This window comes from Stegastes partitus, unplaced genomic scaffold (assembly GCF_000690725.1).
Source record: "Stegastes partitus isolate 25-593 unplaced genomic scaffold, Stegastes_partitus-1.0.2 Scaffold47, whole genome shotgun sequence".
Taxonomy (NCBI): Eukaryota; Metazoa; Chordata; class Actinopteri; family Pomacentridae; genus Stegastes; species Stegastes partitus.
Window position 1 is genome coordinate 561,362 of NW_007577778.1, and position 23,264 is coordinate 584,625.

A 23,264-nucleotide genomic window follows, 5' to 3' on the forward strand; every position below is an offset into this window, starting at 1 on the left:
CCCTACATTCTGTGTCTGCAAACTGAATTTAAACAGTAAATTTGTGATATTTTTATCCTATATCAGCAAGAGTATTATGGGGATTTTTAAGGCTCTCCACATCAGTAGATGGCTCAGGCAATCGAGTCATAGCTTTTCCATAGGTGGGTTGTTTCTCCATCTATGGAGAAGCTATAATTCAATCGTGGTAAGAAAAAAAAAAGTGTAAATATATATGATTATTAATGTATTTTTGTTAGAATACAGACACTTTAACAGCAATGAATTTTACATCATGTTTTCTGATGTAGATTGTATTCAAAATAGTTTTAAAGAAATGTCACATTACTTCAAATTCATTCAAACTTGAGTTTTTAAAAAAATGGGACATCCATAGTGGAGAGTAGCTGCAGTACCCAGTACATCAATGCAGCCACATAAGAGTCTGCAGTAGTGTGTGCCAGAACAAATAGGACAACACATGGCACTGCCGTAGTATCAGCTGTTACTGACAGTTCACGGCCATGAAACTACAGGTTAAACGCTTTGATGAAATGGCATCAGAAATCAAAACACAGCAGATCATGGATCACGTCAGGGCAAAGCACCTTTCAAGGAGATTATTGAAGTTACCTGTCTCCGAGTCCTTTGACGTGACTGGCCCACAGGTCGGAGCTGGACGCCTTTCTTGATCCTTTGCATCATTTCCTCCACTGCCTGCTGCCTGACATCCACTTCTGGCAGTGACAGACACACAATAAGCAAGAGAGATTTAATCACCAAGTCTTGAGCATTCGTTTTTTTCTTTTTAGCAGACATGTTGTGTTTAGTTGCGTTATTGACAGTAAATATAAAATAGTGCCAAAAATCATGATTTGAGAGGTACAAGGCACTGTGTCATTCACAGGCATCATTACCTCTGCAATTGAAATACAGTAAATTTTGATATAAAAGTTTTAAAATGACAAGCCCTTAGGAGTGATCAGTAAAGTTTTTGTTGGAGAAACTCCAGGTTTTCCTTTGCTATGCCATAAACAATGTACTGCGTTGTATTGCTGGGAACTTCAGAGATGGATTTGGCATCCATAAGAATCCATAGTTGCTGCGATGGCTGCAGGGTTCAAATTACACCTGTGGAGTTCAGAGCCTTTGTAGTGTGAGGTTACCAAAACTACTGTCGATTGAATTATGAGTCTCTATTTGGCAATTTTTCATCCAAAAGCTTGGCAAGAAATTCACAAAGACGACAACAAATAATTGAATTCTACAATAATGCCACCCATTCGCAAAGAAATGTGAATATTTAATTTTCTAACATAGAGCATTCAATAGCATACACACGGGAACAATAGTTGCTAAGATGTCTTTAAAATGACACACAAAGCCTATTTTGTGTTAAAGTAATAGTAAAATATTTTTCTCCAACACTCATAAAGACACTATTATTCAGGTGTCAGAGTCGATGATCCTTGGGTAGCACCTATTCAACCCTCTATGTAATTCCAACAAATACCCTGTGCATAGCACCCAATTCAGGCCTCACATATTCAAGAACTATTTAACAAAATGAGGACACAGCATAGCCTGTTCAGTCAACATGGATGTCCTACCTGCTTTAACAAGTCAAGGCCTCCCTTTGGTTTGCAAAAATTGAAGAATTTAACATCTTGACCCAACAGGCCAATGATGGAGATTTTGAGTTTGAATTTCTCATGCACCATTTGTTACGATGTTTGTGCTTCTACACATGAGCGACTTTGATTTTAAATGGAAAAGGTCAAAACAAATTCTGAAAGGAAAAATTAGGATTCAATACCAGTTCTCTTACATAGAACAAATAAAACAAAGCAGCCATGAGGAGAATAAAATACAAAATGAACATGCATTACATAAAGAAAGAAAAGATACACTGAACGATTGAATTTTGAGAGACTATGAATTACAGAATATAGATATTAATGCTTCTGACAGACTGGCGACCTGTCAAGGGTTTAACTGCCTCTCGCCCAGTGGAAGCTGGGAAAGGCTCCCTGCAGCCCTCTACAGTATAAAGTGGTTTTAGATCATGGTTTGATGGACAGATACTAATGCAGCATTTTGTTCTTTAATAATATTCAAAATATAAAAAATATTCATACCACTTTTACACATACAGCATAAGTAAAGGTCTGGTACTTCACATCCTAAAGACACTTTAATAGATATTTGATCTGTATTTGTGACTCTGTGACTTCAGTGCGACCCCATAACTTTTTACAATTCAGCCCAGACAGAAGAACAGGACAGTGTGTTTTTCTTTTTAGCACTGTGGGTCAAACAGAGCAGAGTTTCAAATCATGCTTTCTTGGGAGAAGTCATAACTGCTTTGTTTCACTGAGTTCTTCTGTCTTTTCTTCTTTCTCCTTAGACTTCATGTTTTCTTCTATTTTTATTTTTTTTCAATATCACCATCATTCAATTTGCATCTACATAGAATAGATTAAAAGACATAAATTATTGTCTAAATGCTGAATGGCATCTGACAATGAGTGAATCTGAAAGAGTGTTAAAATTTGAAGAAGTCAGACAGGAATGAAGGATGCAGTTACAATACATGAAACTTCATGTCAGCACCGGTGATGTTTGCCCTGATATATGAGAAATTGTTCTAATATAGGCTGAAGCAGTTGAAGGCCAAAAATTGCACAGTGTAGAAAATCAACATTCACATCAATAAAAAGTGCTGTTACTATAGTCTTTACTTTGTATTTAACCTTGTTTCTAACTGTGTATGGATTATAATTGGTGGATTATTTTAGAAAAAAGACCTGCAACAGAGATAACACTGCATATTGTAAAAAAAAAAAAAAAATGGTTTAACATGTTCCTTTTTTTTATATTTCTGCTATGATTAACAGGTTTAACCATAAAACATGTTGGGTATACAATGCACATTTTGTGTTTGTTTGATGTGTACCTGGTGTTTCAGCAGACTCCTGGTTGACCAATGGGATGTCAGCACTGATGTCTCTTCTCTTCCGAATCAGTGACAACAGTGAGCTGTAAGAGAAAACACAATCAAATTTTGTGATCAGTTCATTTAATTGTACTGCAGCCGTGAGACATTTGATTCTTTTAAATTTTGCTAAATACAGTCATGGAAAAAATTATTAGACCACCCTTATTTTCTTCAATTTCTTGTTCATTTTAATGCCTGGTACCACTAAAGGTATATGACCTAAAGGATATAATGAACACAACAAAAAAATGCAGCGGAATAATACTTTTTGTCCTATTAGACATGCTTAAGCTTAATTGTATTCCCTGTAGGGTATATAAGAGGCCATTTCATGTCACAAGCAGCACTGCACATGCAAAGGCCTAGAGTGGTTTCCTGCTTACATTCAAGCCGTAGCACAACTCAGAAGATGACAGCTCCCACATATGTCGCACATGTCAGGAATCATCATCAGACCTCCAGGGACCTTAAAAATGAGTGGGCACTGTCAAGAAAGTGACTTGTTTGGCAAGGACAGTTCAAAACCGACTTCTTGAAGCTGGTCTGAAGTCACACTGGGCACGGAAAAAGCCCTTCATCAACCAAAAGCAGAGGAAAGCCTGGTTACTGTTTGCTGGGGATCACAAGGATTGCACTGTTGATGATTGGGCAAAGGTTCTCTTCTGTGATATATCCAATGTTCAGTTGATGCCCACTCCAGCCAACTTACTGGTTAGGAGGGCGCCTGGAGAAGCCTACAAACCAGACTGTCTTGCCCCTACAGTAAAACATGGGGGTGGATCAGTGACGATCTGGGCTTGGTTCAGTATGGGTGGAACAGGGTGAATGAAATTGTGTGAAGGGCAAATGAACCAGGTCATGTACAGGACTACTCTAGAAAACAGTCTTCTTCCATCAGCTGGGAAACTCTTTCCTGCCTCCAATGACTGGATTTTCCAACAAGACAATGCCCGTTGCCACACGGCAAGGTCAGTTAAAGCCTTGATGGAGAACCAGAACATTCCAACCATGCCTTGGCCTGCTCAATCACCAGATCGAAATCCAACTGAAAACCTGTGGAAAATCATTAAAGGCAAAATGGAGAACCACAAGCCCAAAAACAAAACAATTTGCTGTGACAGCAGAACAGTCAGAAGCTGGTGGAGAACATGCCAAGACACATGACTGCAGTCATCAGAAACAATGGTTATGCAATCAAGTACTAACTCCTGTGTGTATCATGTGACTAAAACAGACAGAAAAGAAAACATGGAATGACTAAAAGCACTGTTTTTGGCAGTACAATGCTACATTGCTATTGATGTAAGAACTTAAGTGATTTTGGTTATTATCAATAAAACCATGGAACATGTCTAGATATCAGCTCTTAAATGAAACTCTTATGAGCTATTTTTGTTGTTATCATTATATTTGTCAAAACAAATGTACTTTTAGTTTTACCAGGCATTAAAATGAACAAGAAATTGAAGAAAACAAGGGTGGTCTAATAATTTTTTTCTTGACTGTAGATTGTCAAAACTAGGATGTTTCAGTGTGCACTACACTGTGAGCTGCTTACTTCACCTTGAGGGTTGGTATTAAATATACAAATCATAGAAATTCTTTGTTTATATTGCGGATGCTCCATAAACACCACTCTGTGATTTGTAGGTTAATTAGCTGGGCCTGTTAGTCACTGGACACATTTACTCAGTTATAGTCATTTCAATGAGAGAATGATGTATCAACAATACATCAAACCAAAAAGGATTTTCCAAACTGATGACGTGGACAACAATCTGTGTGAGATCAAACCTGAGTGGGTTGGAAGAAGTGGCTTGGGCTGGAGGTGGAGGTGGTGGTGGTGGTGGTGCTGTTGCTGGTGGCGGTGGTGTTGCTGCTGATCAAACCTGAGTGGGTTGGAAGAAGTGGCTTGGGCTGGAGGTGGAGGTGGTGGTGGTGGTGGTGGCGGTGGAGGTGCTGGAGCTGGGGGTGGGTTGGTAGCTGCCTGCAGCTTCTTCTGAAGCTCCTCAACTGGCAAGTTGAACACATCCAGTTACAGTCCACACATGCAGCACACGCGGTCCCTACAGTGGTTATACTGTGCAGGACTCCATAGTGTACAATGCCCACAGTGCAGCCCATCCTTTCAGTTCCAAATATGCCCTCACCTGTAAACCGCAGATCTTTGACCTCGACTTCGGCCTTGGAACATTTGTTGCTGCACTCCTTCCTCTCCTCCTCCAAGAGCTCCAGTTTGCGCTTCAGTGCCGCGATCTCCCTCTGAGCCTCACAGCTGCTTAACCTGTCCTCCATCAGTTTTATCTGAGGGTGGACCAAGAACAAGACAATCTCATACTTATTATTACACAATATTAAAGGTACTTTTAAAGTCTCAGAATTTGATTTCATTTTCAATTTCATTTTAACTTATTAGGCCTTGTTTGAGTTGTTAGGAGTGATAACACAGGCATATACAGAACATATATATAACACTCAGAGGAGTTTTTCTTTGTTTTTACTTTTTTTTCTTAAGTGTAGAACAATACTTTGGGCATCTCACACACACACACACACACACACACACACACACACACACACACACACACACACACACACACGCACACACACACACATATACAGTATATAAAAAAGTTCAAAAACAATGAGAAACTACTGTAAATGTTTCAGTTGTACAGCTGGATAAGAGCTGATCCGCAGCATAGTGGTGGTTGTGGTGGCTGCAGCTCCTGTGGTGATAATTTCCAATAAATAGCATTGGGCAGCTGCCAGTTGACATCCAATCATCTACTCCCCAGCCACAGTTCCTTAACCAATGTTTTAATTGTTCATCAAATAAAAGGTATGGCTCACCTCCACCCTAGCACCAGGAGAGATCAGTGATCCCTCTCAACTCTAATTGTTTTCCATCAGCGCCAGAGGAGGTGGGAGGGAGCTGAGGCTGTTCTGCTGCTTTAAATTATCAATCTGGCAGGTCATGGCCCCTTGGATTTACTGTCAAGGCCCATGATAATTCACCAGGCATTCCCCCCGTATGTAATTAACCAGCTAAAAAAAAGTCTTGTTTTGATGCATATGAATTAAAGGCAATGTAAATGACATGGGTGCATATTACTGTTCTGTTTCTATTGAATTAAGTTCTAATGAATGACATTTTGGATAATTTGTTCCAAAAGTGTGCCAAATAACATACTAAGTGGTGGGTCTCACTAACCAATATATCTTCCAACACCTACAGCTATTACTTTTATACTTCAGAAATTATTTATAAATAACTTCTACTATCCAGTATACTTTTTTATATCAGTAATTTCTTTGTTTTGTTTTGACTCTAAAATGTGATTCAAAAACATTATTCTAACACTGTATAACTATGTTTAACTGAAGAATAAAGCTGAAATCATAGATGTGAAGTGACAAACATGTTTTCACACCAAGATTGTTGTGAGCTGTTTCCTCTGACTGGTATGTTTCTCCCTCACATGGATTCATTTTACCAGCTGATAACAAAATCAAATGATCAGAGATGGCTAAAATTATGGTGGAGCTAAGCCCTGTCAGCGGTGACCATGGCCATCAGAGCCTAAAACCAGGCCTTTTTTCAGATTCTGTTTTCTTTTACAGATGTATTATTTTGACAAGTAAAGAAACAGTGTATGCTCATTGTAAACTGTACTACTACTATTGTCAGTATTGATTTATTAACTTACATATGAGAGGCTTATTTTTGAATAATAGGCCCAAATCTAGGCCAAAGGTTAGCATTCCTTAAGCTCTGCTGATTGATAACTTTAACCAAAGAAATGAAAATCCCGCTATATGTACGTGTGGTACTGGTAAATAAACCTTTTTGGTCCTGCCACTGCTTTAAAATGTGGGTTTGGATTTTTTCTGTCTATGAGTACTTGGGCTGAAAACATAATTAGCAGAAATGTCTCCAGTTTACAAGTGTTTAGATATTTATGAGGAAACATATGTGGGCAACTTATAGTGAGACTTACCTTCCACATGTTACTTACAACTGATTTCAAATCTGTATCTTTATGTTAAGGTTGTGCATACAGACCTGGTTCTGGTGCTCCAACCTCTGTGTCTCCAGATCCTCGGTCAGTGTGGCGACCTGGCTGAGGGCGTCCTGTAGAGCTTCACTGGGCGCCGAGCTCTGCACAAGGATCTGACTCTGTCTCTTCAGCTTCTTTTGCTGGACCACCATCTTAAAGGACCACAAGGAAAATTGATATTTTATTGTATGGAGGGGAGTCAGGACACATTTGTTGCAACTGACTAAACATAAAAGCTGAACATGTAGAAAACTGTAAAAAAAACACACTGTTCTGGCAAAGTTCTCCGCCTCTGTCCTCAGGTCTCGCTCCAGGTTCAAGGTGTCCTGTAAAGCCTCGTATTCTTCCACAGCAAACTGGGACACTGGACAAAGATTGACACATTAAGAGATTCATGGCTTTTATTGAAGAAATGCCACATGCACTATTTACCCTATATCAACAATCGCTAATTATGATCATCCTCTTTTTATACACGAGATGAATAATAACAATTTTCCTGAAAACAAAAACCACAGCAACTATACAAAATAAAATCCGTCTAACCTCTGTTATATCTCCCCAGGAGCTTCTTTTGCTGCACTGTCTCAGCAATTAAAACAGTGTTGTCGTGCTTTTCTTTCAGCAACTGCAAATGCAAGATAGAGTAAAGACACAAAGCAGGATTAAATTAGAGTTTGTTTTACAGCACATAAAACATGTACAATTATTTATTTATTTATTTTTATTATTAAAATTAAATTTAGTTTCTAGTGTAATTAGCGAATACCATATAATTAATCTAAAATGTACTCATTGTACAGCAGTGTGCACTACATTACCACTATAAAAATAATTGTAGATAACGTGTTTGTGTGAGAGATTACCTCTCACACATGTGGGTTTTTTAGATTTTAAGCTTCTTAGAATTAAAAATGCTTAAACTTACTTCCTCCCTGGTTTGCCTCAGTTGTTCTCTTACTGCCTCATAATCAGTGATTGCTTGACTTTTCTCCTTTAGTGCCAAGTCCAACTTATTTTGAAGCTCTGAAACAACAACATACAAATTAGGCACAGTTAAGCAGAAGTCTTACACACAATGCTGTAGGACACTGCAAACTTGAATGTGAAGTTCGACAGGCCAACTTTCTAAGTATAGAAGACAACAGTTTGTTAGTGGTTGTCTCCTGAGTTGGTAGTCAAACCATTATACTCACAATACTCAGGGAAATAGTTCCTATTATTTGTCAAATAGTGGGTACATCAGTACAACAGCAGAGTCATGTGACGTATCCCACTTTTACCCCTTTTTCTCAGAAGAATGTGTTCAAATTTATTTATTAAGATCAACCTCTTGAGATGTACCATCTAATTTCTGAGACAAAGGAAACTCAAGACATTCTGTTTTCATGCTGAGTTTGCTTGATGAATCCTTCACATCAATCAGACGTACTGGAAAAAAGACAAACAGCTGGGAGCAGCAGAGTTGTGAGTAGGGCCTGACTGTTGTAATGAGGAAGCAAGTACTGTCAAAATGAACAATATAGTAAATTTACCATGTGAGCTGTTGAAGTATGCTACAGGTAAGTACACCCCCTTAGTCTTTTGTCTAACCTGGCCTTTGTTAGCCTCCAGCCTGTATTTGCTGCTATATCAGATTACAGAATATCACTGTAACTGAAGGTTATGTTTTAGCCTTTGAATATTTAATATATACATTTATTCCAAAACAGCTTTAAAAAAAACTGAGAACCCACAATAATATGATGCACTGCACGTTCTTTTATTTCTTAGTGATATGTGGTTGGAAAGCTAGATTTTATGGGAGTGAATATACTGTGAAACAAAAAACAACAACAGCAGCGTCAGCACACGGTATTGTTAAAAGGAATAATGTCAGTCAGTCACAGTCCACTGCATAAAATTTGGGAATTTCTGTGCTCAGGAAATCTGAGAAACGCTTCTGTTCTGAAATCTTTTAAATTACAGAGAGATTAAATTTGCTAATACAAAGCAGCTCACAGCAGGACCAGGCTGAGACATTTAGGAGGGTATTTAAGCAGAAACAGGTCGCTGACACCTAAAACTGTTTTTGAGAAGGGATGGAATGCCCTTTGTTAAGTAGGACAAGGATTCTGTTGAATAAAATTTCCATTAAGTGAAAATGCTATAAAAAATGTGGGAAAAGATGAGCAGTTTGACAGTGGCAGGACCTTACCAGTGATGTGCTTAGCTCAGAATCTACAACAAATGGTCTTGGATCATATTTAGCTGAAATCTACATATGGTAAAAAAAAATAAAATAAAGAAGAAAAAAAAAAGAACTCTACAGCCAAAGTATCCCATGTGTTCCCTGACAGAAAGTGCTTTGACTAGCTGTCTATTAACATGCAATTATGAAATTTCAACATAATAAGCCCACAATCTTTGAGGAAGTCAACTTATTTCTGTATTCAGTCATCTTCTACATCAGAGTATATCATTTGCAAATAACATGATTATCTCTCCCTTTTAATGCCAACAGCCTTGTACAACATGATGGGAAAAGCATCATGGAGTATGAATCCATTATCACCCAAGGTATAATTACTGATTGACTAAAGGAACTGACCATGACATTTCCCAGAGGCAGCTGGATAGGAAGGAAAACAATTCACTAGTACAGTGCAGCATTTCAGACAGTTTAAAACTCATTGAACACTTGGTTAAAACATTTGTCATTTTCTTATTTGACCCTCCATATATGTTCATATACTTTTTCAATATCGAAATGTGAATGGGCAATTGAGCATATATAGCCTTGGATTAAAAGAATTATCCACCAAGGCCATGGTAGTACAGACTGATGGACTCCTCTTTAAAAAAAAGTTAGGTAGACTTCCAAATGCTTGTAACTATATTGTGCTTTTCTATAATTGTAACAACAATCCCTTCTCAACTTCAGGTGTTTTAGACGTCTAACATAATCCTTGCCATTGCCTTATTTTAGTTGCCATGTGTAAACAGTGTATTTTAGAGTGAAATGATTGTGACTATATTGTTAACGCACATCTTTTGCAGATTTCCCAGTATACTGCAGATCAACACATCCATGCATCCATGCTGTAACCCTGGATTCCTGTCATAAATCTGCATTTTCTGAGAAAAATTCAATGCATAAAAAGAGCAGTACTCAAGTGTTTTCACCAGCTTAGTTACACTCCCCACCAGAAAATTCTCTTAGGTAAATGTTGACAGGTAAATTCAGTCATGGAAAAAATTATTAGACCACCCTTGTTTTCTTCCATTTCTTGTTCATTTTAATGCCTGGTACAACTAAAGGTACATTTGTTTGGACAAATATAATGATAACATCACAAATAGCTCCTAAGAGTTTCATTTAAGAGCTGATATCTAGACATGTTCCAGGGTTTTATTGATAATAACCAAAATCACTTAAGTTCTTACATCAATACCTATGTAGCATTGTACTGCCAAAAACAGTACTTTTAGTCATTCCATGTTTTCTTTTCTGTCTGTTTTAGTCACATGATACACACAGGAGTTAGTACTTGATTGCATAACCATCATTTCTGATGTCTGCAGTCATGTGTCTTGGCATGCTCTCCACCAGCTTCTGTCATTGTTCTGCTATCACAGCAGGGCTTGTGGTTCTCCATTTTGCATTTGATGATTTTCCACAGGTTTTCAATTGGATTTAGATCTGGTGATTGAGCAGGCCAAGGCATGGTTGGAATGTTCTGGTTCCCCATCCAGGCTTCAGCTGACCTTGCTGTGTGGCAAGGGGCATTGTCTTGCTGGAAAATCCAGTCATTGGAGGCAGGAAAGAGTTTTCCAGCTGATGGAAGAAGACTGTTTTCTAGAATAGTCCTGTACATGACCTGGTTCATTTGTCCTGTTCCACCCATACTGAAACAAGCCCAGATGGTCACTGATCCACCCCCATGTTTTACTGTAGGGGCAAGACAGTCTGGTTTGTAGGCTTCTCCAGGCTTCCTACTAACCAGTACGTTGGCTGGAGTGGGCATCAACTGAACATTGGATTCATCACTGAAGAGAACCTTAGCCCAATCATCAACAGTCCAATCCTTGTGATTTCCTAACCGGACTTTCCTCTGCCTTTCGTTAATGAAGGACTTCTTCTGTGGCCTATGTGACTTCAAACCAGCTTCAAGAAGTCAGTTTCGACTGTCCCTGCCAAATAAGTCTCATTTCTCCACAGTATCCACTCAATTTTAAGGTCCCTGGAGGTCTGATGATGATTCCTGACACAGGATCAGATGAGTGCACGGTCATCTCGTGGGGTAGAAAGACGTTTCGTGCTGCGACCAGCTAGCAATTTGGTAGTACCATGTTGGGCTTGTTTTTTCTTGGTGTAATGAACGGCTGTCTTGGAGATCTTCAGTTTTTTCGCTACCTGTCTCTCACTCATGCCAATTTCCAGCAGTGCCAAGATGGCTGCCTTTGTGGCCTCACATATTTATTTTGTTTTTGGCATTATGTGAGAGCTGACAACTTCTGAGTTGTGCTACAGCTTGAATGAAAGCAGGAAACCACTCGAGGCCTTTGCATGTGCAGTGCTGCTTGTGACATGAAATGGCCTCTTATATATCCTGAGAATACAATTAAGTTTAAGCATGTCAAACAGGACATAAAGTATTATGTAATCAGCTGCATTTTTTTGATGTGTTCATTATAGTCTTCAAGTAATACACCTTTAGTGGTACCAGGCATCAAAATGAACAAGAAATTGAACAAAACAAGGGTGGTCTAATAATATTATATAATAATATTTTCCATGACTGTATATGTTATTGCTGCCTGTTTGGGGAATACATGAATGCTGTGTCCACATAGCTACAGCTGCAAATACAGTATAAGCATAAAGTACATTACAACCGGAGGATTTAGACATCATATACCTGAAATGGTGGTGTGGCACTCGGGCGAGGTGCAGATTTTGACAGCTGCATGAAGGTCCTCACTCTCCTCCTCTTCATCGTCAAGGTTGATCTCTGTGATGGTCTCTGGGCTGAGGTGGGACAGCAACATCATGCTCTTCCTCTTCAGAGAGCGGTTCTCCCGGTTCAACTACAGTGATGATGCAAAGACAGAAACACAGAGGACAGAGGCGGGCATCTTAATGGACACAGTAGTCAAGAATACAATGGAGAAAATATTCAATAGCATTCATAAACTATTTACAGGTGCTACATCTAATTATTTTATCTCAGGGGCTCATCTTTTGCACGTGCAGGAGTCCAGTAGATTTTCTCAAGTCTCTTGCAGTGGTTTTCAAAGAAAGTGCATAATCAAGGAATTTAACACTTCTATCCTTTTTTCATAATGGTATGTTACATTAATGACATCATCATGCACAGAAATATACAAAACAAGATATTTATTTTTAGTTAATGCAAAGCTGACTAATATTTGACAGATGCTCTCATATTCCAAAATAAGCTTTTGCAACCTTTTTTTTTTTTTTTTTTTACAAGACTATTGGTTAACTTTTTTTTTCTGGCTAAAATGTTATCAGAAGCTTCTGTTTATAATTTTAAATGGAAAACAAAATGAAAAGTCCACCGGGCACAATAGTGGCATAGGCAAAGGAAGACTGAAACTTCTGCAGAGTGCTTATATGACTGAAATTAACAGCTGACTCACTATTACATCACATCTATGTCAATTTTATCTGATGCAATCTTCATAAGCAACATGCTCAGGTTATTTAGACAAACATCTGAAATTTATGAAGCAAAGTATTTGAATACCAGCGTTTGCACTACAGTTTGTCTGGGGCAAATTTTGGGCAAGAATTCAATTTTACAGTCAAGTATTATGAGTAATACAATTACACTGACAATAAAGTTTGTATGTGCCACTTTGGATCACCAGTATTCACATCAATTTAAGACAGTTTTATTTATTTTGTTTTAAATTTGATGATTATGGCTTAAAGCTGATGAAAATCTGAAATTTCAGATTCAAATCAAATTATTATTGTATTTCTATAGTTCAATCACATAAGGATTTACAATACAAAAATGTCCAACTTAAAAAATATATATGTTCATTTATACATTTAATACTTGTTGGGGCACCTTAACCATGAATTGCTGCATCAGTGCAGCGTGGCATGGAGGCGATGAGCCCGTGGCTCTGCTGAGGTGTTACTGAAGCCCAGGTTGCTTTGATAGCAACCTTCAGCTCGTCTGTATTTTTGGGTCAGATGTTGCTCATCTTCCTCCTAACAATTGACCGTATGGGGTAAGTTTGTAAGTTGTCTGGTTAATCAAGTATAGTAATATCATGGCCAGCAAACCATTTGGTCGTAGTTTTGGCTCTGTGGCTGTGATGACTTTAGACTTGATAAAACTCAGTGGACCAACGCCAGCAGATGACGTGACACCCCAAATCATCACAGACATCATACAGTAAACTTCACACTGGACTTCAAACACGTTGGATCCTGAGTCTCTCCACTCTTTCTCCAGACTCTAAAACCTTGATTTCCAAATTGCATACAAATTTTTTTTCATCTGAAAAGAGGACTTTGGACCACTGAGCAGCAGTCCAGTTTTTGAGCTGATATCTGCCCTTAAAGGCTGATGTGCTTCACGTGGGCCTCTACTAAGTATTTTACAGAGTATGTAAATATTAGATTTCTGTCCAACTGACTATTGTAACTCTGACTGTAACTAACTGTAACTTAATACCTTCTACTCTGTGTTTCCACTTTCTGATACATGCAGACACACTGGATTATTATTAGCAAAGCGGCCAGACTGAGTGAGAGGTTCAAGTAGTCAGGTTCAGTTTGGTAATTATGGGGACAACAGCTTTCAAAGGCTGTATTAATAGCTTTAGACAAAAATAAATCGCACAGAGTAAAACAAAAGTTCACATTAGAGTCTACTATTCTTTGTCTACCATTCATTACTGTAATTATCACTTTGTCTTAACATATTGAATCTTAAAATTACACAGATACATTTAAAATGTAGATGGTTGGCCTAATTTGCACAATTAATCCCTGAAGCTGCTCAATGACAACAGCTCACTTCTGCAACGTCTCTGTAAATTCTGCTAGACATGACGCAGCAGCGAAGGGGTTACAAACATGCAGTAACACTGAAGATGTTAGAATGTACACTCTTTTAAGCTGAAAATAATAATACTTGGACACATAATTTGCACTCAACAGCACAGTCATGATAACCACACTTAAAGTATAAATACTCTTACTGTATCACAGCATGAAAAATACATGGTGCTGAAACATAAAGCACAACTTCAGCTGAATTCAGCACATGTGCACAAGATGACATGAATCCAACAAAAACTGACATGAAGTGCACGTTAAAGCCCCTTCACTTTCCAAATCTGCATAAAGTCACTGGTGTGCTTTGTATGAAGTGAGTGAAAAACAGGCAAAGAAAGCGACAGACAGGACAGATGAGATGTTTGTTCTGATTTCCTCTTTTCTTTGGCCCTGCAATCAGTCATAATGGCAGGACATATGCAAAAGGAATGATAAGGTGTGAAAAAAAACAGACATCATTAGAGCAGCCTGAAGAAAAAGGCAGTGACTATCTGTTCTTTAGCTGTAATCACAGTTTTTTGATGTGACATGTATTTGCATTTCTGTGTATCATGTTTTTCTGTGTGATTATCACTTCTAACACGTTTTTCTTTTAAATTCTTTGCAAATGATCTGCTCTGCACGAGGCATATACTAAACTGCCACAATGGACATTCCATTTCTAAAAGTTCAATCATCAAGATGGCCATATGTACCAATTAAGGAGACCATTACTAAGTAAAACATGAATGAAGACTATGGGAAGGAGATGGATGCCAATTATGCATACTTCTTGATGTCATCTGACTGAAGAAAAGTGCCTGTAGAGAAGAAAAAGGGAAGGGAAATAGAAAAGGCAAGCCATAAAGGAAACATTTATTAATGGCATCCTGGTGGGAGCAGATTGCAGCAATTCTATCTTTTGATGACACCCTTCAGGCTGCATCTTTTTTCCTGAAATGCAATCAACAATACATAACATGGAATCACATTCTTTTGATAATAATCTACAATTGGTGAGAGATGTACATATAAAATTACATACTCAGACGAATCAAGGCTGACATAGCATCAGGATAGCACTCTCTGGAGGTCACCATTACAAAGTCACAGCCCTTGATTTTACCTTGATCACACATCAACACAAAAATATTAAGCATCAAAGCCACATTCTCATCTGACTGGTTTTAAATTGCTAACGCCCTCCAGTTGCTTTTTAATTCAAAATGTTGACGAGTTAAGGAATTGCTCTGAACTTTCTTTCATAGTGGCCTTGGGAATATTTGGTGTGGAAAAATTACCATCATTTGGTACAAAGAAATTAACAGAGTTCAATTTGTCTGTCCTCCTCTGGAACGCCTTCTTGTGTATTCTTGGTTTGATTTAAATGTAACTGAGTAATAAACTGATGTTTACACTTTCCCAGTGGATGAATTGTGACTTTACAGTATTGCTGAAATACTGCAGAAAGATCAACAGTGTAGAAAAAGGCAATTGCAACTATATTCTATTCACAGTACTTATGGATTAATGGTGAATAAATGTGTTGCTTTTAACTTAAGCAAATGAATAGTTGATGCATGTATATATTCTCTTCTGGATATGGCTAATCAAGGACCATGTGTCTGTCTGCCCCCCACAGTGAGTGCTCATGCACCCTGCTGTATTAGACAGGCACAGGGAGTGTCTAGTTATAGCCACTGTTTTATATCAAGGAAGAAGAGGAGGAAAGAAGCAGTGACCAAAGACATCAAATAAAGCTTGAAAGAGAGTAGTCACTTAGACTGCCACGAAGCAAGCTTTTAGCCAGTATATTCCTAAGAACAAATAAATTCATTTCAGCTGTCAGGCCAGGAATGGGCTAGTTTATTGCTGCCTCTTAGCGCCCCTCTTCAGTGGACATACACTGATACATTATGTCTTTTCTGAAGACAATTCTAGTACTCGGTCAGTTGGAAAAGAAATGTGACACAAAATAATCTCCCACATTTCAAGGCAATGACAATTCATCACACCTGATTCTTTGTCATCGGTTGCTAAGAATTCACTTTGTAGAAACCCTGAAATTCCAAACTAACAAATTTTCATCCATAGAGTACAGTGACAAAGTACTACACACAATACTGCAGCATATTTCGTGGGTTCTGTAGGTCTCCTGCTTTTCATTTGACAATACGGTTTATGTTTATGTTCTTCTTTGTAACATTTATTTTGGAAAAAAATGGGCAAAAAAAGCACACGTGGCCAGTGGTACAGACAACAAAACACTGTTTGTGTCTTATTTCACACCAACAGTCATCATTTTTCTTAACCATGACTGTTCCATAACTTTACTCGTGTGTTTATTATTGTAATCACAACAAAAGAACAAATGTCCTCTATTTTAACACAAACCCGGATTTTCCCCCTAATCCTAACCAGAGACAATCAGCAGTTATGTAAATTGAAATAAAAACAACACTGTTGTTATTTTCAATTTGTTAAAATATTATGAAATATAAAAATGTGTGTAATCAGAACTATTTAATATAAATGGTATAAATATGGACTTCACATCATGTGATAGCAATACTGACAGTACAGTTGCTATTGAGCCTGTGATCTCATGTGGTGGCACAAGCGTAGCACTCCCTGCTCAAAAAAGCATAAAGAAATGATGAAGAATTGAATTGCCTGTGCTTATGTGCCTCATAGTCATGTCAGCGATTATTTAAAAAAAATACTTTACTGACATTACTTTTAATTTGTGTGAGAATACTCATATTTCCTGTTTCAGGAGGTTAGCAAAATAAGTGTGTATATAGGACTTTCAAAATGTTGATTTTGGGGTTATAAAGAATCTGAAAGTTAAGAAAGACATGCAGTAAGTTCTGGCTGACTGGGGATCAAACTCGGGACCCTGTTTGACGGCATTTGTGCCAATGTGTAAAAAATGCACGTGATTTTTGGTTTTCAGGTGACCCAGGCTGTGTTCTAACTGGTGGCTTCAGATCATCCACTCTGTCCGGCGCTCTCTGTGCCCCACACAGCGGTTGAAGTTTTTTGCACCGGCCACAGCTGTAAATTATACTGCAACAATCAAAGTACATTTCTCCAGTGCAGAAACATCTAGAATAAATGTAATATATGATCATGTTGAATCCTAGAGTAATAAAATAATCATTTGTTATTGGTTAATTAAAGTTAAAAAATCCTTTAACCTTCACAAAATGTAAAATGACTTGCACCAATGAGTAACGGATAATAGCAGGTAAACACCAAATATGTTGAAGGTCACATTTTTTTTAACTAACCTCGATATCTTATGGTCATTTGGGCCAGTAAATACCTTACTTGTCAACCCTGGAAGATGAAGAAGGAAAACAAGTCAAAGGAGAAAAGAGGACTGAAGGCCAAGGAACGGTTAAAAAAAAAAAGTCGACCTTCACCATAATTCTCCCTCAGTCCCCCACTGCCCAAAATCTGGTCCAACCAGGTGGACTGTGAGGGCTTTTGTCCAGAAATTGAATGAGAAATGATTACAGTGATAAGCTCAGCACCAGTGGGCTGCAAAATTACTATGTGCCAGGCTCCCCCACTCTCAATCACAACTCACATTTTAGCAAGGACTCCAAAAAAGTGTGCTCTGAATCAGAAGAATCCAATGCAATTTCAGACACTAAGATATGGGGACAGCAGCAGTGCTGAAGGACCACAGAGTGCTTTTGATTGCAACATAAAAAATTGGCTGAGGTGATAGTTATGGGAACACACTGACCAGAGTGTCATCGTAAATGGCTCAATGAATAATATAGTGTGTATTTAGTCAAGTTTGTTCTAAATCAAGAAATCCTACGATTCTTACTACATTATTTCTCCCTTGTTTTAAATAAATAATACCACTATATTGGTTGCAATCATGTTTTATGAGATTTTAATTCAAATTGAATCTGAGGATGACAGTAATTTGATGACACGATAGTCTGCTGGTTCGTTGTTTTTGAACAATATTGTACACAGCATTTGTTCAAAGACACACTGTACCTTGGAGGCCAGGGATTCGGCACTTTCTCTACACATCCTCTCGATCTGCAGGTCCTCCTGAATAGCACTGACCTCCTCAATGACCATCTGAGAGACTTGGAAAAACAGAGAATAAAAGTTAACGAACACGATAAACCATTTAATAACTTGTTGTACAGCACCAAATGTCTAATCTAGTGTGAAATCTTTAGGATCCAATCTCACAATGTGACTTCTATTACAATTTACTATTACAAGCCAACTGATCAAAGCATGAAAAATACACTGGCTGGTACGGCATTGTTGGTACTCATACACATAGTAGCACAAATATATTTGAAAGGAAATACAGAGGTTGCTTAAATTATTGTCACTGATTTATTTATTTATTTATTTATTTTTAAGGAAGTACTAGGTTTCTGTATTGCACAAAAGTCGAGTGATTCTCATTATTTAACTAAAACCACAATGTTTCCCCAACTTTGACGAGGAGCTTTGAGTTGTCTAAACACAAGCATGGTTCTCTGCTTGAGTTAGCATGAATGGATCTTGTAGGAGACTGATTCACTCATTGAAAATGTTCCACTATATGGTATTTGTTAATCAATTTTAGCAAACAAAATGTTTACAGAAGAGCTGTTGAGAAGTAAAAATAGCAATAACGCACACATTCACACAAAAGTCAGGTTTTAAATATCAAATTACAAATTTGCCTTAAAGAGGTATACGGGCTGTACAACATTCAACATCCACTATCCTCTGCAATACAGCCCCCAAAAGCCCTTTATGAGGAAAGTATCAAGGAAAAAAATATAGGGAAAAACAACAGAGGAGAGACTCCTCTTTTAACGTGGCTGCAGAGAGAAAGAACAAATGAGTATAATTACAATATGGAAAATATTTATAGCCAATAAAAGTCCTACATTTGTTTGAATTAAGATTTATTTTTGGGGCTTATTGGCTTTATTTGATAGGGACCATGCAGAGAACAGGATGAGGGAGAAAGAGCAGGGAAATGACATGCAGCATGTGGACCGGCTGTCATAGAAATGAACTTGCTCAGGGCATATGGGCACATAGGGCACCACAAACCATCTACACAGAAGTACAATTATACAAGTATTGTCAGCACAGTACTTTTTCATTGTATTACAGCAATTCTTTGTAGCATTTTAGAGGTTGATAGTTGGATGATGTGAAGCTAATTTTGACTGCATTGTACACTGTTCAGGAGATCAATCTATAACAAATTTAAATTATTATTATATTTTTTGCATGTGAAATAAAATAAAATAAAAAATACTAATAATTAACTGTTACTGTACGTGTTAAACAGAGGTATTTTAGTAAAAAGAAGATTAATTTCCAGCTAAAATATTGTGATGTAGAACTAGAAAACTGTATACAACAAGAATATTTAAGTGATGTACAAGTACCACGAGATTGGATGTAAGTACAGCACTTTAATGAATATTTTGGCGTAACATTCTCTGCTGACAGACGTCTTGAAAGTGACTCACACTATGTTGCTTGTAAGGACAAATATTCTTAGACACTATTAACGAAAAACAAGGTGAAATAATTTTTATCAACACTGAATTAAGAAAGAAAGCAACGCTTGTTCATCCTACAATTTGTACTCTTTAGCAAAGAAGTCCACTAGTCAGTAGCCTTCATTGATGTGACAATGTTAATGAAATATGAAAAGCAGCATGTAAAATTCTACTGAATGACAGCATTCATGTCAATGCGAACTTAAAAAGTCAACTCATGGCCATTCAGCCTGATCAAAATGCCATCAAGGAAACAAAGAACATGATTAGGATTTCTAAATGAGTGGGTGCATACCTGTGACTTTTTATTTCATTGCGCAGTTAATTGAGATAAGAGTGCCCCAACACTTGACACTGAAGTCTATTCCTGTTTGCTATTGTGTCTGCCATCTGAGTAGCCTCAATGGTGAATGACCTACGTACATCATTATGATTTGAATTTAAAAGGAAGTGAACTAAATGTTTTTCCCAATGTATCTTTTATTCAGATAATTTCCCTACCTTTTTATTTTCATCAGCCAGGGCCAATGTGTATTTAGTATAGCCTGAATACATGCAGGTAACAAGTGTAGTGTGCCCAAGACTATGAATAAAAGTTGAGTATACGTAGAGTATGTATAGAGTGGATTTGGGCTTTCTGTTAGGAATCCAACCTGTGACGTTGCCGGTGACCCTGGGTGAAGGAAATATTTGTCTTAATTCTTTGCTAAACTATTGTCTCATGGACAACAGCAGGGTTGCACTAGAAAATAATTTGACGACATGGACAGTTAATTTTCATTTGTGCTTTAACCCCTTAAAACTGATAATTCTAGCAAAGAAAGCAGGTTGGTATTTGGGTCAGGGTGGTCCAATATACATAAATTGCTTTACTATTTGTTGTTTCAAGGTGAAAAGCTCAATAGAATTTTTAATATCATCACCTTAAAAAAGTTGTTCTGGCTGATGTGCTGCCTAGCTGTAAAGATGTGGCAATATCTTTAATAGAAGTACAACATTTATGAGCCAGATATTGGACACATCTGTCTGTGCAGACATCCAATGCTGTATAAACAGAATCAAACAGTATAGACAGCTTTCTGCTTTCCAGTTTATCACGGCCTTTATCAAACAATTGCTTCTTTACGCATCGAGCTGACACGGCGCAACAATAACATTTATTTTGAGTCATGATTAAGTCATGTGGGTCTTATCTGGTCATATCCACAGTACCGGTTGCCTTAAACAGCTGGCTGCTGCTGGTCACTATCGGGTTGATGAAAGTAAAATTTACGAGTTAAAAACCAACCAGGTTAAAAAGCTTCTCACTCAATAAATGGTGATGCTTCTCATTGTGAGCAAAACCTATACACACAGTTATTTTATTGATTGTTGACATGAAAAATATAGATCAGTGTTGCTTTAACAAAAGCTTGGTAGTTAAAAAAAAAAAAAAAAAAAAAAAAGACAGGTAAAATTCCAATCACAAACTGTAATGTTGTGTAAAGCTGCAATCACACCTCAGTAGGAAAAGAATGCCCCTAAAGAATGCCCTGCCACTTAACTAATTAAACATTGTGGTTGAGCGAGGGAAAAATTAAGCATTAGTGCCACTGCTGTGGGCAATTCCTTCCCCCCAGTGACACCTAATTAAGAACTTGATGAACGTCAGTCCCGGGCGATATCCACGTTCCTCTGGCGCACTCCACATCAGTCATTCAATAGCACTTAGCTGCCAGTTTTCTTCTTCAACCTCTTCTCCGTTCCTATCTGCCCATCTCCATAATGCCGTGGCCACATTCAGCAACCTACGAAAGGACGCCTTGAACTAAACGACATGTTAATTATAATTACTGGTAGCCATGGTAAATAAACAGTGCTGGAAGTGTTGAAAGTGTATGAGCGCGAGTCTACAGGGGGCTCTGACACGTCAGAATTGGCAGTCTTAATTGTAAGTTTCGGCCTCCCCATCATCATCACTCCATCTTTTTTCTCCCCTCTTTTTTGTGCTTGTCTTTTTTCATCCTCCTCTCAGGAAAGACAGTGATTACCCCTGTGCCGACGTGCTGCATAATGGTATCAGCGCCGCCAACGGAGCAGTGAATTAAATTGTATCTGCAGCCGCTGTGAAGCCTTGATGAGGGGGGCAGATGCCTTTGTGGTGTTATCATTATAACACAATGGTCATGTTGTCATCAACCTTGCCATCGCCAATTGAAAAGGCATGATTGTGTGTTGGGGGCTTTTTCTCCCGTCCTCCCACTACCCCCCCCTCCCCCCACCAACCCTGCTGCCCCACCCCCAGCCGTTTCGTTGTGAATAGGAGCAATTTTCTAAGAGCTATGAAATCACGTAATAGGTCCTAATATGCAGCTGCTTGGCACAGTGAGGCAGCCTCTATTAAAGCGTAAGTCAAACACAATATGTGTTTTGGCTGGAGAATCACTGAATACACGAGCACAGGCCAGATTTATTCAGATGAAAATCCACACAACTGTCACCGTTACAAAGACAAACTATTTGCTCCATCTTTTGACATGTGGTGCCCTATTTCAAATTCTGTCTTCACTAAAGTGGTCATAGCAAAGCATTCAACCTGTAAAGAAAATCATTTTGGAAAATTGAATGGTAGGCCAAAACATTTGAAACGTATTTGCAGAGTCCGGAAACAGATTCATGATAAAAGCCGAATCAGCGACAGTGTCATTCCAACAGCATTATCTGTGTCCTGGCTCACAGGTTTTGTACAACTTGATCATTGTCAATTCAACATATGTTTATCACAACACACGGTCTCTTATGAGCGCATGTGTTGTCGCAGATGAGATCCTATTGTATTGATAGACAATCTTACACAGTTTATTAAAAAACTGTATTTGTTCTGTTTCTGTTTTTAACCCTTCTTGTGTCACTGCATTTTATTAATATCACAGGCTTGCTTGAAAAACAGCATCTGATAATTGTTCCCATATGACTACATTACAAATTAGTTCACAAAATGAAAAACTGCTCGCCAAGACCTTCGCTGTGATGAATAGATAATCCATTCTTTTTTTGTCTATCGGTGTTTTTGTGACATTTGATGAAATATTCTTAGAAGAAAATACAACGCTTTTAGTGTCATAGTGAATGAAAAATAATGCAGTTAATAAATCAGCACTATATTATACTTCATGTGTAGGTGTTTTGCATTTTGATATGCAGCTTAATATAAGAGTCAAGAGAAAAAAATCATCTCACAAGTTGTATGACAGAGGAGGTAGTTAATATGTAACCATGAGCTACCTGTGCATCTTTTTTTTTTTTTTTCAAGATATTTTGGGGGCTTTTCTGCCTTTCATGTACAGGACAGTGAAAGAGTGACAGAGAAACATGGGGAGAAGACATGCAGCACATGAGCCGCTGGTTAGAATCGAACCGCAGCCGCTGCATCGGGGACTATAACTCCTGTACATGGGTCGCCTGCCCAACCAGTTGAGCTATCCAGCCACCGCTACCTGCACATCTTTTAGCCCAACTGGAGCAGGTAAGAAAGATCATCAAGATACCGAGTTCAATCAGACAAAACTAATACTGTACTTGCAATCAAAATTATTAAAATTTCAGTAAGTACAGGTCAACATCAGCAT

General features: G+C 38.0%; 1 protein-coding gene across 1 annotated transcript in view; it reads right to left on the minus strand.

The window, feature by feature from the left end:
* shtn1 (shootin 1) overlaps positions 1-23,264 on the minus strand; it is a 29,810-nt gene that overhangs the window by 4,000 nt on the left and 2,546 nt on the right. Inside the window, exons 3-12 of the mRNA XM_008306810.1 lie at positions 18,125-18,219; positions 11,940-12,108; positions 7,967-8,064; positions 7,585-7,666; positions 7,308-7,402; positions 7,044-7,190; positions 5,128-5,281; positions 4,867-4,990; positions 2,936-3,018; positions 613-716 (exon numbers count right to left, since the gene is read on the minus strand). Coding sequence (XP_008305032.1) covers positions 613-716; positions 2,936-3,018; positions 4,867-4,990; positions 5,128-5,281; positions 7,044-7,190; positions 7,308-7,402; positions 7,585-7,666; positions 7,967-8,064; positions 11,940-12,108; positions 18,125-18,219 — 1,151 coding nt within the window. The remainder of the gene's footprint in view (positions 1-612; positions 717-2,935; positions 3,019-4,866; positions 4,991-5,127; positions 5,282-7,043; positions 7,191-7,307; positions 7,403-7,584; positions 7,667-7,966; positions 8,065-11,939; positions 12,109-18,124; positions 18,220-23,264) is intronic.